The sequence below is a fragment of the Schistocerca cancellata genome, chromosome 6, assembly GCF_023864275.1.
Source record: "Schistocerca cancellata isolate TAMUIC-IGC-003103 chromosome 6, iqSchCanc2.1, whole genome shotgun sequence".
NCBI classification, from domain to species: domain Eukaryota; kingdom Metazoa; phylum Arthropoda; class Insecta; order Orthoptera; family Acrididae; genus Schistocerca; species Schistocerca cancellata.
The window spans coordinates 142,398,763-142,419,746 of NC_064631.1; the positions used below are offsets into that span (position 1 = coordinate 142,398,763).

General features: G+C 40.1%; 1 protein-coding gene across 1 annotated transcript in view; it reads right to left on the reverse strand.

Moving 5' to 3' along the window:
* Positions 1-20,984, reverse strand: part of LOC126190621 (macoilin) — a 178,980-nt gene that overhangs the window by 43,883 nt on the left and 114,113 nt on the right. Inside the window, exons 9-11 of the mRNA XM_049931034.1 lie at positions 16,090-16,299; positions 9,938-10,096; positions 3,803-3,988 (exon numbers count right to left, since the gene is read on the reverse strand). Coding sequence (XP_049786991.1) covers positions 3,803-3,988; positions 9,938-10,096; positions 16,090-16,299 — 555 coding nt within the window. The remainder of the gene's footprint in view (positions 1-3,802; positions 3,989-9,937; positions 10,097-16,089; positions 16,300-20,984) is intronic.

Sequence of the window (20,984 nt, forward strand, 5' to 3'; positions counted from 1 at the left end):
TGGCAACAGTTTAATGGAGGCTACCAACGCCCATGTAGAGTGATGCACAGTGGTTCCAGCTAAGTTTATAGATCACATGTCTTCAATCACACATTTTAACAGGGTAGGAGATACCAGTGACAGGGCTGGAGTAGGTGATGAAATGGGAGGATGTATAGGACAGGTCTTGCAACTAGGTCTATTGACAGATATGAGACATGAGGTAAGGTGTTGGTAGCAAGTATGAACTACTGACAAAATTTCTACATGCACAAAAGACCATCAAGAAACTGTAGCCATGGGACAGCTAGACTACCCAGTTACTGAACATGTCACCCAACACAATGTGCTTCACTTTAATGACTGCTTCGCAACCTGTGCCATCTGGATTCCTCCCTCCAATACTAGCTGTACTGAACTGTACACATGCGACATATCCTTTGCTCCTGCAACCCCATGCCCTCAAATTTTGCCATTACCTGTCTCCCACCTACCTATACCCTTCTCTTCTCCCACTCCAGCATTATACATCTTCTGTCCCACCAATGCATCTTCAAGTCCTTTCAAGTTTCTATCTCTCTCCTCTCCATCTCGCCGCCCCCCCCCCCCTCCCTTGCCACTCTCTCAAGCACGGCCTCCTGCTGACCCTGCCCACTCTGATCCTTCTATCACCCCACCCTGCCATCCCTCCCCTTCCCCACCACATGCCACCTACTTACCCCAACCTTCTATCCTAGCAGATTGCTGTTCAAGTCACACACAGCCGAAGTCACCTGCCTTAGAGCACGACAGTAGTCGTGTGAGTGAGTTGTTGTTTGTGTGTGTGTGTGTGTGTGTGTGTGTGTGTGTGTGTGTATGAGAGGTCTACTTCCGAGGAAAGACTTTGTCCAAAAGCTTAAATATTTCTAGTACTCTTTTCTGATATGCCTGTCTGCAACTCAATGGAATGTGAACAGCAATCTATCATTTTCAAATTGTTGTGAATATTATTTCAGTTTTATCTCCAATGTCAACACTTTCTGATACTGCAAAAGCTACTGCTAATGATTAAGAATATTAAATGAGTTGTACATTTCAGCAAGTAGTAATTAAGAATAACTGTCAGGAAATCCACAAACATAAACTGAAATTCACGATCATACTGTGTCGTGTTAAACAAGACACAAGGAAACAAAACTACTTCTATGAGCCCATACACAACACCGTGAAATACAAACATAAAGCATCATATGCAGGGGGGGGGGGGGGGGGGGGGGGACCAAACAGAACTGTCTCTCTTCAGGCTTCAGAGAGGTAAACAATAAAATATTTTCAGAAAAAATCCCTCAAAACTTTGTTGATACAAAGCTGTTACTACAGTGTGAATGATTTCATGTGCACTACAGTTCAAGACAAACAATTACTGCATCAAAAAGAGAGATAACTACATATAAAAGTACACAAATCATAAATGATGTAAGCAAAATTATAATTTAATGTAAAAATAGGTCCAGAAAATTATTGTACAAAATCATAATCTGCTAAATGCTTAGTAAAGAATTTCTACTTGCCAGCTCGTGTAACTAGTTTATCTCATCCATACAATTCATTTTGTCTATGGATCAAAAACGACAAACAAATAAATATATATGTTTACCAATGTACTGTCTACCAAGGCTACATGCTTGCCCTGTTGCACACGTGCAGTTTGCCACAGCTCTGGTAGTGGTATGAATTTCTCCAGCCCCCATGTGGACTAAAAATTTTGCAATTTTCAACACAAGAGACACACACACACACACACACACACACACACACACACGCAGTGTGTGTTAGCAGCTCAAATTCTGACAGCATACTTTTGCATATTCTTCCCGCATACAACTTTTGGGGAAGGTTTCAATTCATCAGATTTGACCATTCCATAGTCAGTGTGCAGTTCACTGTTTATGGCAAATCTCTAAGTGATTTGTCATTTGAAACATTGATTACATGTGAACCCTTGTCTCACTCAGGAGTACACTGCTACACAGCCTCTTAATAAGATTTAGGCTGTCCTGCTAGTCCCTCTTATGCTTTATGTATCAAATTTACCTACCTATACAAAAAGGTTTTCCTCAAATTCGTCATTCAAAAACTACAGGGTTATCTTACACTCACAAAGCCAACTACTTCTGTTGAAGTCAGCTTTTCCTGTCATGTAATACATTAACATTTATACTATATAATTTATATATTTAGACTATATAATTAATATTTACAATATGAGGATTTGGCAAATTAGGTCAGGGACATATTTAATTTGAAGAGTTCAGACTGGTCACATGAGGGAACAGTGGCAGCAACTTGGCTGAGCACTAGGACAAATATGGGGAGGGGAGTGGTGAGTGGGTAGTAAGTTTCCTCATGCTCCCAACCATGGGACCATATACCATGCACCTTGGCTATTTATGAACATCTACCACATTTAAACTGTGATTTGCCTGAATCTATTTGTAGTTGGAAGTGAACTGACTTTCAAATTGGACAAATACTCAACATTAGTCTATATTTCTGCAGGAGACAAATTAATGCTAACAAAAGCATGTTCATACAGAAAACTTGAAATGCAGCAAGAAAATGAAACATGAGCTCCAACAATCATGCTGAAGCTGATACTGCTGTACAGCACTGCTAATTTTCATGGTTGGCTACAGCGTCAATATGAGTCAAGGCGATTTAGCTGTAGGAAGCGAAGAGAACAACATACTGTCGTCATTCAATTTGCTTAATGTCAGTGCTGCAAGAACTGTAAATTGTAGTCAATGATAATGGATGCAGATACAGTGGTGACTCTGCAGAAAAGCATAGTCCTACCAGTTTGCAGTACACAACTGGACCATGCAGACAAAACTATGCTAATTTTAAGTTAATGGTGATTTATGAAGCAGATCACAAAAACTGTGCAACAGGAAGAAAATTTGGCGTCACGGAAGTGTAGCCTACTTTAGATAAGGAATAAATTAACGGAAGCTAGCTGTACGACACAAACTTTCGCAGGACCGAAGAAGAGGAAATTTCACGAATTGGAGCTGTTGGTTGTTCAGTACTTGCAGGCAATGAAAACTTTACCATTACTCGAGAAATTGTTCAATGAAGACACTGGAATGAACAGGAATTTTTCAACTGCATGCATCAGAGAATTCCAAGCAAGTACTGGCTGGTGTGGGAGGATTACAGTGAGGGTTGGACTTACATTACAACACACAACAATGCTAGCTCAATGACTTCTGTGGCATTTTATGAAAATGCTACTTGTGTACAAGCATTGTACAATGAATCTAACATAACAGCACAATTAATTTCTAGATCATATGGGCAATGTCAATCAGGCATTTTCTGAGGTCGAATAGGCAAAAGGCCTAATCCTCGAAGACAGCATTGCCATCAATAATAATGATGATGATCAAATAGCTAGGATCAAAAGCAGTATATTATTGCAGAGAACTCTAAATAATAGTTGAGATTAAATAAATCTTACTAACTACACAAAGGCCCATAATATTAACTACAACAAAAAATATTAATGGTATTATCCTCAAGTATATGACTACAGATGAGGACGTTAACTACATTCTGATATGTATCCATGTATGGATACTTATCTGCAGCGTGATACCTTGCACTGGAACTGGAATACCATAAAACATATAGTCATATTTTTAAAGAGGGTATTTCACCAAGGTCTCATATTCCCTTTGTCTGATAGTAATCTCATTTCCTTTGTCACTGATTAACACCAGATAATTTTATAATCTTAAAATTTGTGTGTTAAGCATATAGTACAATAAAAGCTGTGACTCACTTGTTAGATACTGCTGCCATAGCAACAGCCCGTGCTGCCACTGCCTCCTCAGCCTTCTTTGCTTTTCTTTCTGCTGTCAGCTGCGCTTCAAACGAGCCCCGTAATCGCCTTTCCTCTTGTAATCGACGTTCTAGTTGAGAAATTGTCTGCTTGTCAGACTGTCTAGCAGTGACTAAACCATGAAGCCTGCAAACTTTGTTCCATGAGTGTACATTTATTACATATTTAAAGCTAGTGAAAATGTTATGCAAAAGTCTATTAACTAAAATAACAGGCTGCAGCAAGAGAAACTACCCATTTCTAAAAGCTACTTCTTCTGCTCAACCTTCTGTGCATTGCTGCCTCTTTTCCATGTCATATTATTCTGCATATGTTGAGGTTTAACAAAGTAAATTAGGAGTCAGTTAAAGGGCCCAATTCCCTTTGTTAAAATACAGTAAGTTGCGAATTTATCCTATACATCCCGTAGGATATTCGTTTTTATGAGAAAGAGCCTTTTAGTTAACTGAAACTGTGTGTTATTTTCAGCAACTACTGCCGTAACAGTAATACCATTGTTTGCTGATTTCTGATACAGCTTTAATCACTTCCATTATTTTTTACCACGAGACCTGATATTACAGAGCTGAGAAAACAATTCTGGATAATGGTGCACAGTTTTCTACTTGGTTGTTTCAGGAATTATGCTGGGGAATGGAGTACAGCAGCACCTTACAGTACCAATCAGACCTTACCAGTGAATGAAGAAAGCCCAGTGGAGATCTTGCATGGCCAATAACCCTGCACCATCTGCATGTGTTGTTGTTGTTGTTGTTGTTGTTGTGGTCTTCAGTCCTGAGACTGGTTTGCTGCAGCTCTCCATGCTACTCTATCCTGTGCAAGCCTCTTCATCTCCCAGTATCTACTGCAACCTACATCCTTCTGAATCTGCTTAGTGTATTCGTCTCTTGGTCTCCCCCTACGATTTTTACCCTCCACACTGCCCTCCAATACTAAATTGGTGATCCCTTGATGCCTCAGAACATGTCCTACCAACCGATCCCTTCTTCTAGTCAAGCTGTGCCACAAACTTCTCTTCTCCCCAATCCTATACAACACTTCCTCATTAGTTATGTGATCTACCCATCTAATCTTCAGCATTCTTCTGTAGCACCACATTTCGAAAGATTCTATTCTCTTCTTGTCCAAAATATTTATCGTCCATGTTTCACTTCCATACAAGGCTACACTCAATATGAATACTTTCAGAAAAGACTTCCTGACACTTAAATCTATACTCGATGTTAACAAATTTCTCTTCTTGAGAAATGCTTTCCTTGCCATTGCCAGTCTACATTTTATATCCTCTCTACTTCGACCATCATCAGTTATTTTGCTCCCCAAATAGCAAAACTCCTTTACTACTTTAAGTGTCTCATTTCCTAATCTAATTCCCTCAGCATCACCCGACTTAATTCGACTACATTCCATTATCCTCGTTTCATGTTGTAGAAGTGCAGTATGCAAGATAGTATCAAGCAGCCAATTCATGCCACATGTAAAGCAATTTGGGCTCAAATGTTTGAAAAATACATGGTTCGGAGCAAGTAAAAGTAACAAATAAGAAACAGGCCTCCTTCCTCTCTAGTGGGTGTGACTACCAAGATACCATATCCACTGTTTTGTGAAAAATCAACTATTGGTGAGAATTCTCCTGAACAATTTTTGAAAGAATATAACAGACCAACATCTACACTTTCCCAATGAATTAACTTTATGGAATTACATATTTCATCTTCAGATGTGTGTACACCCACATGTAAGAAGTGTTGAATAATTTCATTCACGCAAACTATTCACGGTTCATGGTGCGGGTTCCTGTTATGTCCTAGCTCATGAACCACGGGCAACGTATGAGTGGCCAAGTAAGAGGTCCTGACAGTCGGGATACCAGTTACTTTGGAATAAGACTGGGCATCTCGGACATATTCTGAGTCGTGGTCACCTTTGTGCTCAGACGGCAAAGACTACCAAATCCACCTGTTAGTCCCTCAACCATTATGGGTAAAACTTAATGGGATCCGGGGCAAGCAACGCTAGCAACCTCCTTCCCTGGTACTGTAAATATGATGATGGCAACAATCAGAGCAAAATGCCTCGGACCTTTGGAGGTGACGGAGTCCCACCTCTAACTGAAAAACCAGGGACTCGTAAGACACGACTTGGCAAACAAATGGTAACGAGATGGGGAGCTATTAATATCAATGGGGGCTACTCTGGGAAGAAGGTAGAGCTGGCAGAGGCTGCAAGTAAGATGGGGTTGGACGTTTTAGCTGTTAGTGACATTCGGGTAAGGGGTGAGAAAGAAGAGGAAGTGGGATAATACAAGGTCTACTTGTCAGGAGTCAAAGCAGGAATAGCACAATGGGGTGTAGGGCTTTACATCAGGACAGAAATGGAACCCAGCGTAGTTGCAATAAGGTATGTAAATGAACGACTGATGTGGATAGATTTGACAGTGTCCAGCAAGAAAATTAGGATTGTGTCAGTATATTCGCACTGTGACGGGACAGACCAAGATAAGATGGATAGTTTTTTGATGCACTCAGTGATGTAGTTGTTAGAGTAAAGGACAAGGACAGTGTTCTGCTCATGGGTGATTTTAATGCCAGGATTGGAAATTGAACAGAAGGGTACGAAAAGCTTATGGGTAAATTTGGAGAGGATATGGAGGCCAACAGAAACAGGAAACAACTCTGATTTCTGTGCCAGTATGGACTTAGTAATCACAAACTCCTTTTTTAAACATAAGAACATTCACCGGTATACTAGGGAAAGGCGGGGAACCAGATCTGTCATTGACTATATATAGTAACAGATCAGGAATTCAGGAAGGCTCTGAGAGACATATGTGTATTCAGGGGATTCTTTGATGACACTGATCATCATTTAATCTGCAGTGAAATTGGTATTGTGAGGCCGAAAGTGCAGGAAGTCAGGTCCATATGTAGGAGGATAAGAGTGGAGAAACTTCAGGATAAGGAAATCAGGCACAAGTACATAAGTGATCTCAGAAAGGTACCAGTTAGTTGAATGTAGTCAATTGCAGTCACTGGAAAAGGAATGGACAAGGTACAGACACACAGTACTAGAAGTGGCAAAAGAATGTCTTGGAACAGTAGTGTGTAAAGGTAGGATGAAGCAAACAGTTTGGTGGAATGACACAGTCAAGGCAGCCTGTAAAAGGAAAAAGAAGGCGTATCAAAAATGGCTACGTACTAGAACTCAGGTAGACAGAGAAAGTTATGTTCAAGAAAAAAACAAAGCCAAATAGATAATTGCAGCATCCAAGAAGAAGTCTTGGGACGACTTTGGAAACAGGTTGGAGATTTTGGGTCAAGCTGCTGGAAAACCATTCTGGCATGTAATTAGCAGTCTCCAAAAGGAAGGTAAGAAGGAAATAACAAGTATTTTGGACAGGTCAGGAAATCTGCTGGTGAATCCTGTTGATGCCTTGGGCAGATGGAGGGAATATTTTGAAGAGTTGCTCAATGTAGGTGAAAATACGATCAGTAATGTTTCGGATTTCGATGTACAATGGGATAGGAATGATGATGGAAATAGGATCACATTTGAGGAAGTGGAGAAAATGGCCAATAGATAGCAGTGCAATAAAGCGGCTGGGGTGGATGAAATTAAGTCTGAACTCATCAAATACAGTGGAATGTCAGGTCTTAAGTGGCTACACAGGATAACTGAAATGGCGTGGGAGTCGGGACAGGTTCCATCAGACTGGACGAAAGCAGTAATCACACCAATCTTTAAACATGGAAACAGAAAAGTTTCTAACAACTACAGAGGTATCTCTTTAATCAGCGTTGTGGGTAAAATCTTCTCAGGTATTGTTGAAAGGAAAGTGCGAGTATTAGTTGAGAACAAATTGGATGAAAATCAGTGTGGGTTTAGGCCTCTTAGAGGTTGTCAGGACCAGATCTTTAGCTTACGGCAAATAATGGAGAAGTGTTACAAGTGGAACAGGGAATTGTATCTATGCTTTGTAGATCTAGAAAAGGCATATGACCGGGTTCCTAGGAGGAAGTTATTGTCTGTTCTACGAGATTATGGAATAGGAGGCAAATTTTTGCAAGCAATTGAAGGTCTTTACATAGATAGTCAGGCAGCAGTTAAAGTTGACGGTAAGTTGAGTTCATGGTTCAGAGCAGTTTCGGGGGTAAGACATGGCTGCAACCTATCTCCACTGTTGTTCATATTATTTATGGATCATATGTTGAAAACAATAGACTGGCTGGGTGAGATTAAGATATGTGAACACAAAATAAGCAGTCTCGCATATGCGGATGACTTAGTTGTGATGGCAGATTCAATTGAAATTTTGCAAAGTAATATTTCAGAGGTAGATCAGAAATGTAAGGACTATGGTATGAAGATTAGCATCTCCAAAATGAAAGTAATGTCAATGGGAAAGAGAGATAAACGGATTGAGTGCCAAATAGGAGGAACAAAGTTAGAACAGGTGGACAGTTTCAAGTACTTAGGATGCATATTCTCACAGTATGGCAACATAGTGAAAGAACTGGAAGCGAGGTGCAGCAAAGCTAATGCAGTGAGCACTTAGCTACGATCTACTCTCTTCTGCAAGAAGGAAGTCAGTACCAAGACTAAGTTATCTGTGCCCCGCTCAAATCTTTCGACCAACTTTGTTGTATGGGAGCAAAACCTGGGTGGATTCAGGTTACCTTATCAATAAGGTTGAGGTTACGGATATGAAAGTAGCTAGGATGATTACAGGTGCTGGTAGATGGGAACAATGGTAGGAGGGTGTCTACAACGAGGAAATCAAAGAAAAACTGGGAATGAACCCTATAGATGTAGCAGTCAGGGCGAAAAGGGTTAGATGGTGGGGTCATGTTACATGCATGGGAGAAGCAAGGTTACCCAAGAGACTCATGGGTTCAGCACTAGAGGGTAGGAGGAGAAGGGGTAGACCAAGGAGAAGGTACCTGGATTTGGTTAAGAATGATTTTGAAGTAGTAGGCTTAACATCAGAATAGGCACCAATGTTAGCACTGAATAGGGGAGCATGGAGGAATTTTATAAGGGGGACTATGCTCCAGACTGAACACTGAAAGGCATAATCAGTCTTAAATGATGATGATGACGCAAACTATTTGTGGCTGCGGACCCTTTCTTCTCGTCAGTCATACAAATGGAGAGGCTGATATCCTGAAAACTAATTTATTCTAGTAGTCTACACGAAGGAATATATTTTCTATGTCAGCCAACATGAATCTTAAGATAATATGGCACAGGTACTGAGATAACTGCTATAGGCATTAACGATGTGGCGTGTTACTGGTTGCTTCTACACCCCTGCACTTTATTGTTACTACAAAACAGCTGGTAGACAACATGGAAAGAACATCTACTGGTAACCTTAATCCAATTCAGAGTTTATCCTTCTTTCCACTGACAAGGGTTCAGTACTGTAATCAACAGCAATGACTATTTCTCTCTGTACATTTTTCAACACTTCTGCTTATGAATCTCTCACTACTATGACCCCATTCCAAAAAACCTAAGCAGCCTCAAGCAGTTTGTCAAAGCACTAAGTCCATACCCGAATCTGTCACTCTAACCCCCTCTCACCTCACACCAGTAATGTCACCCACCACCTTGTACACCAATCTTTTACATGCTTCCAAAAGACCATAAATCCTGCTCCACTGATCTTTTTATAGGTCACCCCACAGTACCTGATTACAAAGCTCTCACATAAGACTCTCTTTCCCAGTTTACTTTCTTCTCCACTGGGGAGATACCAGGACGAAGGACAAGAAGAAATGTAATGTGAAAGAAAGGGTAATGTGAAGACAAGATTTAGAGGGGCCATTACAACCACAACCAAGTTTGCAGTAAACATAATGAACACCTACTGTACTGTTCAAGCTAGTGATTTATGAATCCTACATCATCCATTGAAAAATGAAATAAATATGCAGAATATTTAAAATATAATTTTACATTTACAATAAAATTGTTGTTAAAACTTAAAATTTCACACTACATCATTTGTTCATCACTGGAAAATTGTAAAAACTAAGTTTCAAAACCTATGATACAAGGTAACACACTTACTTTGACTGAAGGTTATCATTATCCTGCTGAAGCTGAGAAAGCTCGTTTTTAACACTCTGCTCGCCAGATACAAGTGTGCTTATCTGGCTACGCAGTTCCTGTTCTACTTGTCTGCTCAGCTGCAGATCAACTTTGAACCTTCTTACATCAGCTTCTAACCTGTAAAATATGAAATAACTTTGTGCAGGTTGAATTATTTATGTCCAGCAACTGTTCTATGTGACAAAATTTGAAACAAAGTTGTACACTTAGCAGCACAGAAACTGGCTGTTGCCGGCCGGTGTGGCCGAGCGGTTCTAGGCGCTTCAGTCTGGAACCGCGCGACCGCTACGGTCATAGGTTCGAATCCTGCCTCGGGCATGGATGTGTGTAATGTCCTTAGGTTAGTTAGGCTTAAGTAGTTCTAAGTTCTAGGGGACTGATGACCTCAGAAGTTGTCCCATAGTGCTCAGAGCCAAACTGGCTGTTGACAATCATAAACAGAGATCAAATCCTATACACCACTGACTTAAATGAAATCCAACATGTCAGCTTTTTCATTCATATTGTGAATATGCAAAAGAGGATATACTACTTCAAAAGTTACACACAATTGATTCAATCTGTATCCTAAACCTATTCCAAAAAGATAGAAACTCTTTTCTTCAAATTTAATACACTGTTGTTTCTCACAACACAGAAATGAGGGAAATGACAAGAAGTGATATGAAATGTTTCTTCAGAGTAACTGTCATGAGAATGTTACTGTCTATGCAGTATTTCTATGTAACAGCTGTGTGAACAGAATGCAAAAAAAGGAAGCTAAGCCTGCATGGAGAAAACAAAAAAGAAACATAGATGTTACAGACCATGCTTTTTTAAAAAGAAAAAGAAAAAAAACCAGTAAGGAGCAACAAATAATTGTTGCAGACAGAAAGAGTTTTGGATTATAAGTGAAATATGTATTAAATATTTATTCTATGTCCAACAAGCAATGAAGACCTAAGAGGTAGTACCGTTGTTTCGAGTGACGATTTTGTACCATCGAAGAATTTCCCCAAGATTTCCAGGCTTTTCCTACTGGAAATCTTACTTTACTACTTTTAGTATTATACATGTGATGCATACATGCGACGGTATCGATCTCTGGCGTCAGCATGCCTTTACGCAAAGAAAAATTGTTCTGTGGTCAGAGATGTTAGGCATGGATAGCAGTTTTAAGCATGTGCAAGTGCGAGAAGTGCTATGGTGTCATCTGCATGATGGATCGCTGTTTAGTTGGTGGATAGAAAGGAGTGCATCACTTCGGAACTAGTGCCTTGCAATCCTACTGATTTTGGGAGCGTTGGCATCCCGTTTTGAATTTGAACTGGGCCATTCACCTTTGCTCGAACAGTATTCCTCTGGGATACTTCACACTGGATGTTGTGCTGAAGAGTGAGTTGAGCTTATTGTTGACTGCAGTGTCACGAAATTGTACCCTCGTAATGTTCTGCAAATTTCTATGTATATGTGGGTAATCGTATGCATTTCTGTTGTAGACCTTCGGGGGTTTGTAAATCGTGTTGAACTGTGTGCGTAACATTCAAGAGAAGGGATGTTATCTTCAGCACACTTCGTGATTGTGGGTACATGTTCTCATGTTCCACGGGCCAAAATCTGCATGTAAGAGAGTCCCATCAAGGTTTAACTGTATTGTTTCAAATTGCCTCATGTTCAAGAGGCAGGGTGAATGTAAGGTTGGGTAAGACAGAGCGATAAGTTGTCTTTTACAGACAATGTTTTTAGCCTGGGACTGTAGTAAAGTGAACCATACCCTGATGTACCTGACGCTGAAGAAAGATCGATTTGTGTGTGGTCACATTAGTGCATGTTACGCTTCAGTGAATTGTAATAAATTTTGTTAATGGTTCTTCTGTAACTGCTCCAATGCTGATTTTCTCACGGCTGGATTGGGTGAACTGGCGTTAAGTCATTCACATGTCAGCATTTCTATGGCCAGTTACAGTGCACTAACATTAAAGAGTTTCTGAACTTGAGCTTACTTGGTTTAGAAAGAATACCAAGGATGATTTTAAATTTAAGTTATTTGTTTTAATGTTTAAAGAAAAAGGAAACTTGGGAAATACAGAACTTCTTTGATTACTCTAAATACCTTGTTCCTAATGTTAAATAGAAAGGAAATTTTGGGTAATTTAGAATTTCAGTAACTACCTTTAAATATTTTGAAAGATTTTGTGTTAAAAACTGCATGATACTAATGTTTCAAGGATTATTGCTTTCAATGTTTTAAGAAAAAATATGAATTTTCTGTATACCTTACAGAGGACACATTGAGTACAGAAAAGCACGACAAAAAAAACTGTTACACACATAGCTTTCAGCCAAAGCTTCCTTCAGAGGAGAGAAAAAAAAAAGCTAAGCAAGCACACACTCACAAAAACAAGCACATCTTACACATAAATGACCACTCTCTCTGGCTGCAGCAGCCAGAGGGACAGTCATGTACACATGACGTGTGCTTGCTTGGTGTGTGTGTGTGTGTGTGTGTGTGTGTGTGTGTGTGTGTGTGTGTGTGTTTTTCTTCTGTGAAGAAGGCTTTGGCCAAAAGCTACTTGTGTAACAGTCTTTTCATTCTGTTGTCTGCAACTCAACATGTCATCTTTAAAGCAATTAGCATTTCTCCTTTCTAATATTGTCATCAATTACTTATTTGTTGTTCAGAAAGTCGTGTTCAATCATTCAGTAGTTGGTAACACAGTTACACAAGTGATGTAATCCTCTGAACTACAAACTAAGTACACTAGATTAGAAACATCTGTGTCCACGACCAGATTCCAAATGGCCCATTGTGGTGCTTTAAACAAAGCAGCCTGAAGACAATGGATTTTAAACTAGAACTGCCATTCACAGCAGTAAATAACATATTCTGAATACAATATGAACTTTTTCCCCAACAGCAAAAGAAACTAAGGTAAAACTGATGATAAATTTACCAGTGAATAACTCTGCTCAATATGCAGTAGAAGAAAATAAAAATCAATACTGACACTGACAGCAAACCAACCCTCCCCTTTTCTTTTTACAAATGCAGATGAAGTGCCATATGCAATTTGCAAAGAAAATACATGTTACACCTGAAATAATGGAGTAAGCTCTTGGAAAAATGCAGCAACTATGGAAAACACTAGATACATCTGTCAAGACAACATAGTGGCTGCTCCTAATTCTGCTGTAGGATTTTGGTAGTCTGGTTGATAAAACTAGTGACATCACAACAAAGAGCAGAATATCCTACAACTTCAATTTTCTGTGTATACTGATGGAGATGTTAGTGGTTAAACCAAAACAGTGAACACAAAACAACAGTTTATTTACAGTTTTATCAATAATTCTGCAAGTTATAAGCTCTGGCCACCTTTAGAATTTTCATCATTATCACTGCACATCACCATTCCACACCGTGGTGTCCCATCGTGAGGAATCCTAATGTATATAAAAAACCTTTGCAGAAACACGCTTCAAACCATTGTTACTGTAAAGTAATATCAATAGACCTTGATAGCAATGACATGGCACATAATGTTTCAAACCAGACATTTTTCATAGTAGTGCTGTTGTTTATGGCAAATGATCCAAAGGTATTTAGACAATAACTGGATAGGACTGTAAGTCATAGCTTACTGAGGAACTTGTCGGATTGAAGATAATTCATGCAACATCCACTAGTTAGAAATGGGATCATTTGGGGAACCAACAGAAACAGTTTCACAGTCGCAACATTGAAATACTAAATGACTTTAAGTAAACAACTTTAAACAAATATTATACTGAGCATACTATGATCGAATACTTAGGTATTCATCAAGAATGTGGGTAATGTATAAAAGGCAGTTCAGCAGGATACAAGCTTGTGAAATGAAACATCTAAGAAGCACGTTAGGACTGTAATAGTGAAAGAAAGACCTATGCAAGAGACCACAGTAAAGGAAGACTAAGAAGGTATGGACACATTAAAGGACTAGAAGAAGAAGAAGAAGAAGAAGAAGAAGAAGAAAATAAATACTAAAGAAGAACCGGTGCCTAAAAATTCAGTGCTGATCTACAAAATAATTGTGTACAAATATGGATCTGAGTACATAAATTATCTTTTAAAAAAGAAAACCACATTTGCTGTGTGTGAATGCTAAATTCAAGTTGCGTGATATATTCTCAAGTGTGAGTTACACACAGTTGCATTGACAATTATGTAATGGGAAATGCAGCTGGAGCCCAGGAGGCCACAGATAATAACAGAGGTTCCTGAGGCTGACAAGTGCACCACACATGGCTGTAATCAAGTAATAAATGTAAACAATTCAATGTACTACTTCACCTTTCCTTATATGACTATGACTCCCAGTTTATGAAGCAAACTCTGAGAGTGATTTGTAACAATATGACTTAGCATATTTCTTTTTGTCAACAAACAGTTAAACTCCCTTCAGATTATATCAGAATTCCCTAAGAAGATTTATCCAACTTCTCCCGTAAGTTCAATTTCCCTGAGATTTCCTGATTTTACAGGTTTTCCAGATAATTCACCACCTTGTTGTTTGTATTCTTCAAATGTTAACAGTTGTGATATAACATGTGAATATTCTCTGTATTTACTTGAAGGACCAAGTAAAACCATAAAATTAGGGTATATAACACGATAAATACGACAAATACCATCCTATGACACCAATACTTCTCTGCCTTTTGGAAGGCGGCCGAGGTTGTTTTATCAGGAAGCCAGGGAAACACCACTCCATCCCACAGAATTACTGGCCCATCAGTCTCTGAAGTTGCTCAATAAGACAGGTGAGAAGGTGATTCTAAACCAACTGCATCAATGATGACACCCTGAGACTGGAGAAATTTGGCTTCAGTTATTGCCATTCTACAATGCAACAACTCCTCCGCATAGTATACAAGACAACAGACTGCCACAATTCCGCAAAGCAACAATGGCCGTGTTCCCAGACATTGAAAAAGCCTTTGATTGTCTCTGGCAAAATGGCCTCATCACACAACATGGCATTCGAGCCAGAGTACACAAAGGCAGCATCCAGGGGGCCCTGCTGTTTAAGCTCTACATTAATGATGTTCCAGTAACACATAACATGATCTACATTGTGAACAAATTATTCTGTACACACATCCAATGTGTTTCCATGAGAAAGTCAGACCTCTGGCTGGTTGGATCTTACATTCACAGAAGAGAACCACATACAAAACCAATTAAGCACATGCGAGGCTTAAACAACTGTGCACTATGCTTAACAGATAAAGCACATTGAATACGAGGGTGCTGAGATCCGTGTATGTGACACTTACGAAACCACTGGTGACATAAACAGCTCTAGTCGGGAAGTATAGCTGTTCAAACATTTTTCCTTAGGGAAAATTAACCATCTTTGGTATGCCTAAACAAGCACACAAACAAAGCAATTCTGGAGAACCCCTAAACTACGTGCGAAATAAGTTATTTCAGAAAATTTTCGGATGTAGCATTAAGTATGTTCATACAGAAGCCATAGAGATTTATAAACATCACATAATTTTAACAGAAAATAAGGCTTAAAATTAGATAAGATATGGCGGTCGACTTTGTACCAACAATGTGACAATTGATTACCTTTGATAGAGAGTAATGACGTTAGTCAGAGATAGCTTTACTGTCGACAGCATGTGACGAGTGCTGGTGCCCTCTATACAAACAGGACCTCCACGGCCAAATAGCCAGTCGTTGACTCACCTTGGAAGATGTTGCTCGCAGTTGGCAACGAAATATCAGGAGGAAGAATTTCTATTGTTTGACCACGGCCTCTTAGCCTGGCACTTTTCATTAATGAAGCTGCTGGCTGTCAAAGCCTACACGTTATGGTCTATTAATCACTGGCAGCAAGGCACAGGAAAGAACACAAGATGCACCCAGTGTGTATGCCTGGGGGTCTTATTTAACATGCTGAAGCGGTTTTTCCGGCAGCCACTGGCCAGTGAATGGCTGAATGACAGTAGGTTGAGAAGACCGCCCTTGGGCATTGAGTTTCAACGAAGCTCACAATTTGCAGGTTTTTTGTATTCAAACTTTCATTGCTTCTTACATTGTTCTTTTAAAGAAAAACTAAGTTTTGTTGAAGACTTACCTTGCATAATACTCGTCTTTACATGATACACTGCCTTCTGCATTTTCACGATTAACATCACGGTTAACTTTATTTTTTCTTTCACGCTGAGCATTTTCACGGGATTGATTACTGCTCCATCTACTTGAAGAATTAGTCTTCAAGGACTGAACAGATATTTTTGCACTTTTGTCTTTTTCAACCTCATTTACATCAAAATCATTCACCGACCTGGAAATAAATGAACACTTAAGTTACAACAATAGACCTATTTTCTAGAAAAAAGTGTTTTTTTGCCACTATCAATGTTCAAATTCATAAAATACACATTGCATACATAAGCAGTTCTGAAAAATATTAACTCATGCAACCAGTAATTCTATACTGTTATAATCGAAGGAAAGAAGTACCGTTGCCACACATTTCATTTGTCAATGGTTCAAGCGAGTCAGGAAATATTTAAAACAAAGGTCCTGCAAACTCTCATCCTGTAGATCAATTGAAATATCAATATAATAGAACGGGTCCAGCAGAATAAAGTGCTAATTCTCAATTTTGTTAGTCTCAGGCCAGTCACTTTATCTGCTCCATTTTTGAAAGCATCATCTGCTGGTAACATAGAGTTTCATATGTATTGCTAAAAAGCGCTTCCTACTGCATAAACTGTTTTAACTTGTCTTGAACTTTAGCCAATGATATGACATGCAATACCTTGAAATATGCTCTCTTGTGTTAGCACTTTCTTCTGATGACCCCTTCAATTTTTTTTTTATGTAGTACACTTTTAGGTTGATGCAGTTAGTCCGATGTTTTTGTAGTTGGTTGATTCCAGTCCTGAGGAGCGAGTATATAAGATCTGCAAAATAACCACTGCAGATGGCAAACTTTTTTACTGGACGGTAATGTTTTCCAGTTACAAAGTTCTTTGTACTGTGTGTGGTAACTAGTGGAAATAAAATGTCGCAAAATACTGTGCAGAGTGATAGCTGTGTCCAACTACTGTTATTTTCCAACAGTTTTCTACCGCAAAAGTATCTTTGTGGTTGATAAAACATCCATACTTTTTATTTTTGCTCTTCAATAATGGCCACTTACTGCTAAACAATAATTCACAGATATTTTAAATCCATGGATGGCAAGAAGAAACATGAGGAATGGAATACTGCTACTATGCAGTTTCTGTGGAGGACATGGAAGCTCGCAACCAAAGCGTGTATCAAGAGCAATAACCAGTTCTTCTCTATCTTCAAACCTGGTATAGCATTCAGTATCATGCTGGAGGTCTTACGTGACATTTTTCAAATGCAATACACAGCAATATTGGGCCAACTGAGGAACTCCGTTCATGCCCTGCATTCCAGCGCCCAGTCACAAAAATTAGTGCCCTAATAGCGCGGAAAAATGCAAGGGGCAACATCAGAAAGTACTTACAAAGATGCAGATAAACAAAATAAAAGAGTTAAGATCTTTTCGGACAAGTCCGTCAGTAATAAAACTAAGGACACGAGCAGCTAGAAGTTCCTGTAAGGTAGACGGCAGACACAGGACAACACGAGAGTGAATAAAATGGGGACAGGACAATAAAACATGGCACACTGTCAATTGATGACCATAGGGGCACTGCGGGGCAGGTCACCGGACAACAGGTAGCGGTGGCTAAATCGGCAATGCCCAATCCGCAACCTGGCCAAAATTACCTCCTCTCGCCGAGAAGGGCGTGAGGAGGTCGTCCAAGCCATCGGGATCAGTTTGATGGCCCTAAGCTTATTTTCATGGAGAGAGGACCAAGCCTCATGCCACAATGATGAAACGCACCCACAAAGAACCCCACTAACATCAGTTGATGGGACACAAAAGGAAACTGTCCGAGGCAGGAGGACAGCAGCCTTGGCTGCAGCATCAGCAACTTCGTTCCCAGGCACACCAACATGGCCAGGAATCCACAAAAAAGGACACAAGCGCCAGTATCAGCTAGCGACTGAAGGGACCGTTGAATTCGTTGCACGAGAGGGTGGTCCGCATATGGGCCACGGATCCTCTGAATGGCGCTCAGAGAATCAGAGCACATGGCATAGGGAGAATGAAGATGACGGCGGATATACTGAACAGCCTGATAGAGAGCAAAAAGCTCAGCTGTAAAGCTTGAATACTGGTCAAGGAGCCGATATTGAAAGGTATCATCTCCAATGACAAAGGCACATCTGACTCCAGCAGTAGTCTTGGAGCCATGTGTGTAAATAAAGATGTTATTAGTGAGCCTCGAATGAAGTTCGACAAACCCCGAGCAGTAGATCGAATCCGCGGTCCTCTCCTTTGGGAACGAGCTGAGTTCAAAGTGAACACGAACCTGAGCCTGGAGCCAATGTGGTGTCGGGCTCTCACCCACTCGAAAAGTCGTAGGGAGGGTAAAATCAAGTTGCTGAAGCAGGCAACGAAAGCGAACTCCAGGAGGTAACAGGGCAGAGACATACAGCCCGTATTGACGGTCGAGAGAGTCATCAAAGAAGGAGAAATATGATGGGTGGTCGGGCATTGACATCAGGTGGCAGGAGTATTGACAAAGCAACATATCGCGCCAGTAGTTTAGCGGTAATTTGGCAGCTTCAGCTTACAGACTCTCAACAGGGCTGATGTAGAATGCTCCAGTCACCAGACGTAACCCCCGATGGTGGAAAGAGTTTAGATGGCGTAAGATAGACGGCCGGGCAGAAGAGTAGACAAAGCTCCCGTGATCAAGCTATGATCGGACCAATATAAGCGAAGCAGGACCATTCGATCTGCTCCCCATGACGTACCGCTGAGAACACGGAGGACATTTAGGGAACGGGTACAACGAGCAGCCAAGTAAGACACATGTGGAGACCAGAAAAGTTTCCTGTCAAATGTAAGACCTAAAAATTTTGTTGTCTCCACGAATGGGAGAGCAATGGGACTGAGATGTAAGGACGGTGGAAGAAACTGTCTGTAATGCCAGAAGTTCATACAGACCATTTTCTCTCCAGAATAACGGAAGCCGTTAGCGACACTCCAGGAATATAGACGGTCTAGACAATGCTATGCACAGAGCATAACTTAAGCATAGCTAACACTTGGTTCAAGAATTCTTGAGATACTAGAGATACTAGAATCCTCGAGATACTAGAATGTATCAGATAGATTATATAATGGTAAGACAAGAGATTTAGGAACCAGGTTTTAAATTGTAAGGCATTTCCAGGGGCAGATGTGGACTCTGACCACAATCTATTGCTTATGAACTGTAGATTAAAACAGAAGAAACTGCAAAAAGGTGGGAATTTAAGGAGATGGGACCTGGATAAACTGACTAAACAAGAGGTTGTATAGTGTTTCAAGGAGAGCATAAGGGAACAATTGACAGGAATGGGGGAAAGAACTACAGTAGAAGAAGAATGGGTAGCTCTGAGGGGTGAAGTAGTGAAGGCAGCAGAGGATCAAGTAGGTAAAAAGACAAGGGCTAGTAGAAATCCTTGGGTAACAGAAGAAATATTGAATTTAATTGATGAAAGGAGAAAATATAAAAATGCAGTAAATGAAGCAGGCAAAAAAGAATACAAACGCCTCAAAAATGAGATCAACAGGAAGTGCAAAATGGCTAAGCAGGGATGGCTAGAGGGCAAATGTAAAGATGTAGAGGCTTATCTCACTAGGGGTAAGATAGATAGTGCCTACAGGAAAATTAAAGAGACCTTTGGAGGAAAGAGAGCCACTTGTATGAATATCAAGAGCTCAGATGGAAACCCAGTTCTAAGCAAAGAAGGGTAAGCAGAAAGGTGGAAGGAGTATATAGATGGTCTATACGAGGGCGATGTACTTCAGGTCAATATTATGGAAATGGAAGAGGATGTAGATGAAGATGAAATGGTAGATACGATACTGCATGAAGAGTTTGACAGAGCACTGAAAGACCTGAGTCGACACAAGGCCCCGGGAGTAGACAACATTCCATTAGAACTACTGACAGCCTTGGGAGAGCCAGTCCTGACAAAACTCTACCATCTGGTGAGCAAGATGTATGAGACAGGCGGAATACCCTCAGACTTCAAGAAGAATATAATAATTCCAATCCCAAAGAAAGCAGATGTTGACAGATGTGAAAATTACCGATCTATCAGTTTAATAAGTCATGGCTGCAAAATACTAACGCGAATTCTTTACAGACGAATGGAAAAACTGTTAGAAGCCGAACTCGGGGAAGATCAGTTTGGATTCCGTAGAAATGTTGGAACACGTGAGGCGATACTGACCCTACGACTTATATTAGAAAATAGATTAACGAGAGGCAAACCTACGTTTCTAGCATTTGTAGACTTAGACAAATCTTTTGACAATGTTGACTGGAATACTCTCTTTCAAATTCTAAAGGTGGCAGGGGTAAAATACAGAGAGCGAAAGGCTATTTACAATTTGTACAGAAAGCAGATGGCAGTTATGAGAGTCGAGGGGCATGAAAAGGAAGCAGTGGTTGGGAAGGGAATGAGACAGGATTGTAGCCTATCCCCGATGTTATTCAATCTGTATATTGAGCAAGCAGTAAAGGGAACAAAAGAAAAATTTGGAGTAGGAATTAAAATCTATGGAGAAGAAATAAAAACTTTGAGGTTCGCCGATGACATTGCAATCCTGTCAGAGACAGCAAGTGACCTGGAACAGCAGCTGAATGGAATGGACAGTGTCTTGAAAGGAGGATATAAGATGAACGTCAACAAAAGCAAAACAAGGATAATGGAATGTAGTCGAATTAAATCAGGCGATGCTGGGGGAATTAGATTAGGAAATGAGACGCTTAAAAGTAGTATATGAGTTTTGCTATTTGGGGAGCAAAATAACTGATGATGGTCGAAGTAGAGAGGATATAAAATGTAGACTGGCAATGGCAAGGAAAGCGTTTCTGAAGA